Raw genomic sequence first — 8,916 nt, forward strand, 5'->3', positions numbered from 1 at the left:
CTTTTACTTCTCAGTGAGTAACATCTACTTATTCGTGTTATAATTCAGTGAAATGTGTGATGTTCAATGTGGGTGGACCTAACAAATTAGGACTTGTTAAGTCAATTGAGTCCCGCACCTTGCAAGCCCCATATAATAAATGTGTTCAAGAAATATTCATCATTGTAAATGGAGTGCTTGGGTCAGAGGGTCAAAGCACTTGGGATTATTTATGGCAGCACCTTTTGACTTTTCTCTGAAATATATCCAGTAGTCAGAGAAAAACGGAGAGCTGCACTGAGAAAACCTTTCTAAATTCACGAATAACCGAAAATAACACTGATAGGCGTATATCTGGTGATTTGATTCAGAATTGGCATAATTAATAAATGCACAATGTTAATGTATGATATAACATTTTAAAGCGTCAAATTCAGTCATTCCGTCTTTATTTTAACACCAATTCTGCTGTCATTTAATGAACACATTTCATTCACAGTGTTCACGCCTCTCTTCTGCGTGCTCGCTCTCATGGTCTTACGTACGTCCAGGCGTGCGCGCTCGGCTCCGCGAATGACGTCACGTCTCGCTGCCACAACATGGCGGACTTTGATACCATTTACGAGTTGGAAGACGACGACGAAGACGAGCGTGTCGTCATTGAGGAGTGCTTTTCCAGATATCGCCCGGATCCCGTTGTAATGCGCGGCGCTGGACACATTACAGTGTAAATGTTTTTTTTTTCTCTCTTGGGCATGTTTCGTCACGGTGTCGTGTTTTGTTGCGGTGACTTTTGCATCTCGTCGCTCGTGCAGCTGCTCGGTAGCCAAGTAGCTCACTTGGTAAACAAGAATTGTCCCTGGGGTGTTGCGAAGACCCGAAACGAGCGTCTCCAGCACCTGGTGTCACCATGGCAACCGATAACTTGACGCTGTTCTCCGGTGTGGTTCTGCCGACCGAGGACGTTCTAGACAGTGAGTGACGTTAGCAAGAGAGCTCGATGACAGTCACGTTCGTCACGCGTTTCACTTGGATTTCCGAGTTGATGTTATTTCAGGCGTGTCCAATCGTGATTGATGTCAGTGTTTACATTGAGGAGGTCGCGCAGAGCTAAAACTGACGTCACCCTGTGGAGTTTCGCCGTTTGGTGACGTCAACTGTTACTATGCTAACTGCTTTCGCTATCGAGCCTGTCAAAGGTATAAAAACAAATTTTGTTTTGTCGCTCTTTTTACTGTTTCTGTCAAATGTTATTCGGGTGTTTTTCAAGAAAATCTGTGATGGAATTATACCCATCATATATTTTTTATCCAATGTAATTCCAGAAATTAAAACAAAAATCTTAGTACGATGAAATATTCCTTAAAAATTGAATTGTAAGTTTTTTTTTTCCAGAATTTTATATGGTACTTATTATTCTTTGGAATTTGTATTGCAGTTTTATTTATTTAATGACTTATTTTTACAATATATTGGCATTGATATATTGGAATATGCATTTATTTTAAATAGAATTATTTATTTGTGTTCTCATTGAATTAATTTAAATGTATTTTGTATGTCTTTTAATTGAAGTTATATTAATAGTTGCAGTTTGATTTAGGGGCTTATTGTATAAAATAGTCAGCTTTATTGTCAAATATGCTAATATGCATGACATCCAGCACAGATGAAATTACTAGTGTTAACATACTTTGGTGTCTAGAATTTCAGTTCTATGCAATGCATTCTAATTTGTATTTCTGGAAGAACAATTTAATTTATTTCATGTCTCATTGATGACATCAAGGTTAGGTTAAAAAATGCATTTTACTTTTTAAATATGACAAAAATAACACTGTTGATTGTAACTTCATAATGTCCTTAATACCCATGTTTGTGTTTGTGCAGGTTTGGACTGAGCAACAGATTCGATAGCGAGTTCCCGTCCATTCTCACGGGAAAGGTACATTTGCACGTTTGGACCTTTTTTTTTGCACTTTCCTCTCACTTCCAGAACAATGAAAAGGCCCAGCGCTTCTTTTGTCTTCCCCATTCAAACGTCCTCGCCAGCCGATTGGTCGCATCCACGCTGGTCCCGTCAATGAATAAGCCGCTGCCAGGGGGCGGGGGGCAGGCCGGTCGCGTCCACGGGTCTGACTCCAGGTGATGAAATAATGTGAGGGCGAGAAGAAAAGGGTCCGTTTCCTGGGTCAGACGCAGGAGCACAAAAAGGCTGGAGGGCCGCGCGCGGGTCTGAGGGAAGTGCGGGGCAATAAAGCGCACCTCCGGCATTGTGAAGCTGGCCGACATGTGATGGACGAGTTCACAGTTATGATGATTGAAGGGTGCGCATCAGGCCCTGCTGGGCTTTATTCCCAGCTCTTTGCTTGTTTGCAAAGAGACCTTTGCATCCTGTCATAAAAGATTACGACCCCTTTTTATGGCGTACAGACTCGGAGTCAGGAATGAGCAATCCATTCAGCTCGGCACTGACCAAACCGCTCGCCCGCCACGGCCACAGGCTGCGCTTCTGCTGCTTATCTTGTCCTTTGAGGCCTTTGACACGCGCTTGCAAGGCCAGGGACATCGTTGCAAGATGGCATCTTTTCACAAAAGGGGAATTTTCCAGTACTGTTGACATCCTGAAAGTGTACTCAGAGGCATCGCAAAGCGTGATAGATAGTTCAATGGCCAAAATATTGCGGTTCATCAGCTACGTTGTCGATTTCAAATGCCCACTTTTTAATGTATTTTTCCAGCACATTTGTTGAGCTTGACTGGAAGAAATGCAACCTTATTATTATTAAGAGTAAGAAAAGGCAGCAAAAGTCCTTCCATTTTGTCAACCGCTTATCCTTTCATCACTTTGCTGCTGTGAAATTAAATGTCTCCACTGTGAGACTAATAAAGGCATATCCAATCCAATCCTCAACAGGGCGTCATTCCCAACGATCATAGAGAATCTTTTTACAGTGGTTCTTAACCTTGTTGGAGATACTGAACCCCACCAGTTTCATATGTGCAGCCACCGAACCCCTCTTGAGTGAAAACTAAAATGTGATTTTTTTTTCTAATTCAAGAGATAGATCAGAATCAGAATCATCTTTATTGCCAAGTATGTAGAAAACACAAGGAATTTGTTTTCTGGTAGAACACGCTGCACACTGTTCCTTTTCCTCCATTTTGTGGCCAGCATCATCGAAAAGGAGTGCTCACAGAGATATGTTGTGACAAATGGTCTAAAAAAATCCAGGGCTTTCTTGGCAAGAACTGGATACGTGTTCATTTGTTGACATCAAAACGTTGAGAGCGTTGTTGTTCTGAAGAGTTGCTGTTGAACCTGGCTCTGCTGAATTTCAATGATTACGTCGAGGAATTCATCACTGACAACTGCTGTCTCAAGCGCAAATGTGAACGGCTGTCTCACCCATGCTGGATATGACTCTGTGGTAGGGAAATATCCGTCCAGAGACTTTGCAAGCTCATCGAGGTGCATGGCAATTGTTTGCTTCAGTTCCGTCGATACAGAAATCGTTTCCATAATGGTAGCTTTTTTTGAAAGGTGTTCTTCCGCTTCCATGATATTGACCCCACCTCCCTGCATCTGCTGATTGAGATGATTAAAAGCTGCGAATGTATCAGCCATGTACGCAAAAATGAGAATGAACTCAGGATTCTTGAAGCAATCTCTCAAATATAACAACGATGTACAACAACGACAGTCACACGTTGATTACTGCTTGCTACTGGCTAGCCTGTTCATTTGTTGTGAATGGGGGAAGCAGCAGGCCAGCTGGCCTCTCTTGTCTCACTGTGTTCATTTTTCCGATTTGGTATGCTTCTGACTCTGTACTGCTCCCACAATTTTCTGTAGTATTTCTCCGTTTCGTCTGGAGCTCTACCGATTGCTAAATGGACATAACAACGGATGAAACGACCTCTGTTCCGTTTCCGTAATTAACAGAACTGCGTCGGTGGAGGCTTTGCCTAACCCCTGAGATTGACTCACCGAACCCCAAGGGTTTCGGTCGAACCCACGTTAAGAACCACTGCCCTAATAGGATCGTCGCCTTATTTAAACCTTTTTTGGGGAAAACGAGAGGGGAAAATGAATAAAAAAATGACTCAAATTGGCCTTGATTAACCTATGCAGTTTATACTACCGAAGCAAAAATACACTTTTTTTAGAAACAACATTGGTATTCCTTTGAGCTTGTGACACTAAATTAACATGATTTAAGCATCTGTGAAATGTAAATTTCTCCACTGTGAGACTAATAAAGGCAAATCCAATCCAATCCAATCTATGCCATGAAGCCAACAAAATGAAGCTCTGAGTAACGTTATATAGTACTTAACTTGTACTTTATGTTGCTGCTCCATGTGTGTAAAGTAGTTTTTTTAAAGCTTTGGAATTTTAGCGGCTTTTTTCTGTTCACTCTTTCAGGATATTTTGCATTGTTTTAGCATTAAGCTAATGGACCTGTGTAAAAAAAATAGACAGATATGACACTGACACCAGACTGGGTTTTTTTGTCATTTTGTAAGACTAATTTAGAGTTAAGTACGGCTGCAATAGAGGATGTATATATCGGGTGCTTGTGGTCTATTCTCAGCATTTTTGGGGGGGCACAAAAATTTAGATTTCCTCATCTTTCAGTATTTAATTAATGATGGCTGAGCAATCATAATCATGTATTTAAATATTGCAATTAAATATGATTATTTTACCCTGTTTTCTTTTTTAGCAAAAAAAAAAATCGAAAATTAATGGTTATTATAATCACCTGTTTCAGATGCTACATAAATGTTTTGGTCCTGTAGGCTAAGCTTTTTCAGAAAATAGACCACGTCCACTTCTATGGTTGTAAATGTGTAAAGAACAACAATAAATCATCTCTCCTAATTTAAAAGTCAAGTAAATCTTGTTGCTCTCGCTTTTGTTTGGTCACAGGTTGCGCCGGAGGAGTTCCGCTCGAGTATAGGTCGCGTCAACGCCTGCCTGAGGAAGAACGTGCCGGTTAACGTCAAATGGCTGCTGTGCGGGTGTCTTTGCTGCTGCTGCACCGCTGGATGCAGCCTGTGGCCCGTCATATGTCTCAACAAGAGGGTCAGACGAGAAACAAAATAGCAGAGTGCCCCGAAGAAAACTTTTGTTTCTGGACTCATGTGTGTTTTCTCCTACCACAGACAAAACGGTCCATTCACAAGTTATTAGAATGGGAGAACAACAGATTGTACCATAAGGTATCGAAAACTTCTGTCTGTCTCTCTCTTTGTGTCTGTTGGTCGCTTATTTGTCCCACCATGTCTGTCTTTTTTTCCTGCATCTGTCTTTTTTATGCGTGATTGTCTTACCGTTTCTGTCTTACTCTCTGGGTTTTCCCGTTTCTTTGCCTGTCTCCATTTGTCTCTGTAATTGTCAGTCTCATCCTCTGTGTCTCATTTAGTCTGTCACGGTCGCTCTCCCTATCTGTCTCGCTTTTAATTGTCTCTGGTCTGTCTCTGATTCTAGCTATGTGAATGTCAGTCTGTCTTTCTGTTAACGTGACACTCTCTGATATTCTCTTTATGTGTCTCTCTCTCATATTCTCCATCTGTGTCAATCTCAGCCTACTTTGGTTGTGTGTGTCTGTCTGACAAGCGTTTTTGTGCATACGTGTGTGTGTTTGTGCGAGTGTGCGTGTCCGTGCGGGCGTGGACATAAAAGAAGCCCTTCAGCATGTCTGGTCACAGTTTGACCTCACACACGCCAGACAGAAGGGCTGTCTGTGCGTGTTTACGGCGTGTGTTATCGATTTGTTCTTTTCTGTTCAGCTGGGCCTGCACTGGAAGCTGAGCAAAAGAAAATGTGAGAGCAGCAACATGATGGAATATGTAAGTAGTAGTGCAGCATCGACTGATCACATGTTCACCAAGCTTGTGTTTATCATTTATCACCAACAGTTATTTCCATTTTATCAATTGTAAAATTCACTGTTGAAAACACTGCCAACTTGGTTAACGACTAAGTCTTAACATAACCGACTAAACCTGATAGCCTTCGTACTCCAAAGCTACGCAGTGGCAAGACCGTATTGCATTGTAAAATGGCAAACTTATATTTCACACCAAAAATGACAACAAATATCTTCTTGCGTTTCACATTTTCACACAACATCACTGCGCCACTGAACCTAAGTGCACCAATTACAATCCACTGTCAACTGCCAATAACTGAAAATAAAAATGTTCTTGTTTGTGTGCGTACGAAGGTGATTCTTATAGAATTCTTACCCAAGTATCCAATCTTGAGACCAGACTGAAGATGCAACCTGCACCCCCCTTTTCTACTTTAGTGCCTTGTCAGAATGAAAAATCAGCTCCCCGCACCCCCCACCAGTCAAGCTGGACATGGAACTCTTGCCACACTTTGCTTTTGAGCGCATTTTGCACAGCTAGTGAGACATGGTGCCCCCCCCCCTTCCAACCCCTGCAACCCTGTTTCATGATGGGGTAAAAACTCATGAAAGTGCATTTATATCCCCGGCAGAGGACGTTATGGCCTTGTTTCTTTTTTAGAGTCTAAAATGGAACGTTAATCCAATGCTGTGCTGGCTTTTCGCTGTATAAATCCATATATTGGCAGGTTTCCTTCTTTCTGTGTAAATACCATTAACTCCACATCTATTGTTTACATATTAGCTGTTTATTTAGCTGTTTATTTGTTGTTGTTGCCAATGAATTGCTGTACAATAGTTTTTTTTCTCATTTGTGTGGACCTGTTTACCTTGTAAGCCATATAACAGCATAATTATGTAGTTCAAGACAACCTATTGCGTGCCACAGTGTTGAAACTGTCATGTTTGCCAAGAAGGAAAATTGCAATCCTTCATGTGTTTCATTTGTTTTTGTTGAGTTTGCGGGTGTCAAAGTCATGGCCCAGAGGGGTAGATGGATCACACTCAAGCTATTTTTTTCGAAAATGGAATTGTTGTTTACATCTGAGCAGAACATTGAATGGAAAATGCTTTCCCTACCAGCATTCGTTTTTACCCAACCCCTTGAAGAAAAGTTGCAACTTCTGATTTCAAATTCAAATTGATAAAAATCTGAAGAATTTGTGAATACAATAATTTGGTGAGATGATGTGATTTTTAAAAAATATATACTATAATTAAAAAGGGCTGAAATATTTTTTTCTTCAGTGTCTGCATAAACGTGTTTTGATGGTAATTTACATTTTGGCAATACTCAAGCCTAAATATTTGTCATAAGCAGGTAGTTCTTGCCCACATATGAGGGCATTGCGGCACCTTAAAAGCAGAAATTTTTTTTTTTTTTTTTTTTTTTTTTTGGGGGGGGGGGTTATGTGGTCCCTCTAGTCTAAACAGAGTGTGCTGAGTCATATTGCGATGGAATAAGGATTCAAAAGGGGTGAAAACTCATCCATTGTCTCTGGGTAGAGTCATTTTGACCTTATACTGCCCTCTGCGGTCGACTGGAATTGAGGTCACAGTGCCCTTGGGCTCTCATTACAAATATGGTGGCTCACCTGTTTTCTGGATTTGCCCAGAAAGCAGTCAAGGGAGTAATTGCATGAAATCTTATTTTAGTCAGTTGGTTAAAATTATAGCTTGCTCTCTCCCCCCGTTACATTAAGAGACACAAATTTACAGTTTATTCGGATAAGTTCCTGTGGAAATTTCTCATTGTTGAAAAGCCCCAGAATTTTGCAACCTTACTTTTCAGTCATACTGGCTGCTCAGAAGAAAAAAATGATTTCAACTTGGCTCATGATGCAAACGAGATAGATGATGGATCTCCTGTTCAGTTTTATTCCAACAAACTGTCATTTAGCCTTTGCGATTTAGTAGAGCACAAGATGGTCGTTCTTTATTATACTCTTTCATGGCGGCATCTATTAATACTAATGTGAGTGCCTCTCCCAAAGTTAAACCACATACCACAGAGTGGAATTTTGTCCTGTTACCATTTCTTGTAATGTTTACCCAGATTATACCCCTCTTTTACAAAAAAACAAATAAAACTCATTTGGACTTTTGCTGTGTTGCCAATTGTCTCTGCTCTACAAAACACGCCTCATCCAAATCTTGTTAGACAAGTCGTGGCGGTCGAATCGTTAACTTTAACAAGACGGCCCGCAATTACTTGGACACAGGTGTAAAAAGTCAAGTAGCAGTAGTAACTGTATAACCGGTCAATGGACCTCAAACTAAGTCAAGCTAAAGCCACAAGTCCTTTTTATGGTCCTTTGTTTAATTGTTTCCACAACGTCTGGCCCACTGGCCTGCAGCGCAACCTAGCCAACAATTTTTAGATAAGAAAGTGCAACATTTACTGCCATCTAAACCCATAACTACATTTATAGGGAATAGACGGTTGCATTACACGACACTTTCTGCTCATCTGGAACCGAACAAGAGCAGGTAAAGTTTAACAGTTGGCGTTTCTGTCCACTAGGGGTCAGACTGTATAATATGTGGAACAATTTTGTTGGGACTGTTAACCAGCCAATGCTGTCTAACTTTCATGCGCCCTGTAACCTGATAACATCAAGTATCATTACACTCATTGACCGGCCAGGTTATTCCAGTCAGGCTCTTGTGGTGGAGTCAAAATAATACCTATATTCGTGTTTGTGTTGTATAATTCACTGTTCAAAGTGAGACGGCAGGATACAAACTGTCAGCGCTCCCTAAACCTTTATACATGATATTTAATTGCTGCATTTTAGACAGCCCATTGATGATGTCTGCTCTCCACCACCGAGCCCTACTCCCAAGAAAATGTTGATATAATCCAGTCCAGACACAATAAGAGCATTTGTTTACTTACTCTCCCCAATTTAAACTCTACATACCAAATCACAATCCTGTTGTGTGTCGTTTCACCCAGGTCCTGCTGATTACACATTTGTTTAACACTGTGCGCCAGTCAATAAACATCAACCAG

At 41.0% G+C, this 8,916-nt stretch overlaps 1 protein-coding gene across 2 annotated transcripts; it reads left to right on the forward strand.

Moving 5' to 3' along the window:
- The first annotated feature begins 548 nt into the window (after nt 1–548).
- chic1 (cysteine rich hydrophobic domain 1) lies at nt 549–7,315 on the forward strand. 2 transcript variants are annotated; one of them, XM_088989834.1, is made up of 6 exons: nt 549–706; nt 1,870–1,924; nt 4,916–5,071; nt 5,152–5,208; nt 5,779–5,838; nt 6,216–7,313. In XM_088989834.1, the coding sequence occupies exons 1-6, from the start codon at nt 579–581 to the stop codon at nt 6,264–6,266; spliced, it is 507 nt and encodes a 168-aa protein (XP_088845960.1). In that variant the 5' UTR covers nt 549–578; the 3' UTR covers nt 6,267–7,313. The 2 variants fall into 2 exon arrangements, with proteins under 2 accessions (XP_088845960.1, XP_088845959.1); XM_088989833.1 differs by having other exon boundaries at nt 5,779–7,315.
- Nucleotides 7,316–8,916: the final 1,601 nt, after the last annotated feature.

The sequence above is a fragment of the Hippocampus bargibanti genome, linkage group LG02 (genome assembly GCF_051943395.1).
Source record: "Hippocampus bargibanti isolate YZ-2025 linkage group LG02, ASM5194339v1, whole genome shotgun sequence".
Classification (NCBI taxonomy): Eukaryota; Metazoa; Chordata; class Actinopteri; order Syngnathiformes; family Syngnathidae; genus Hippocampus; species Hippocampus bargibanti.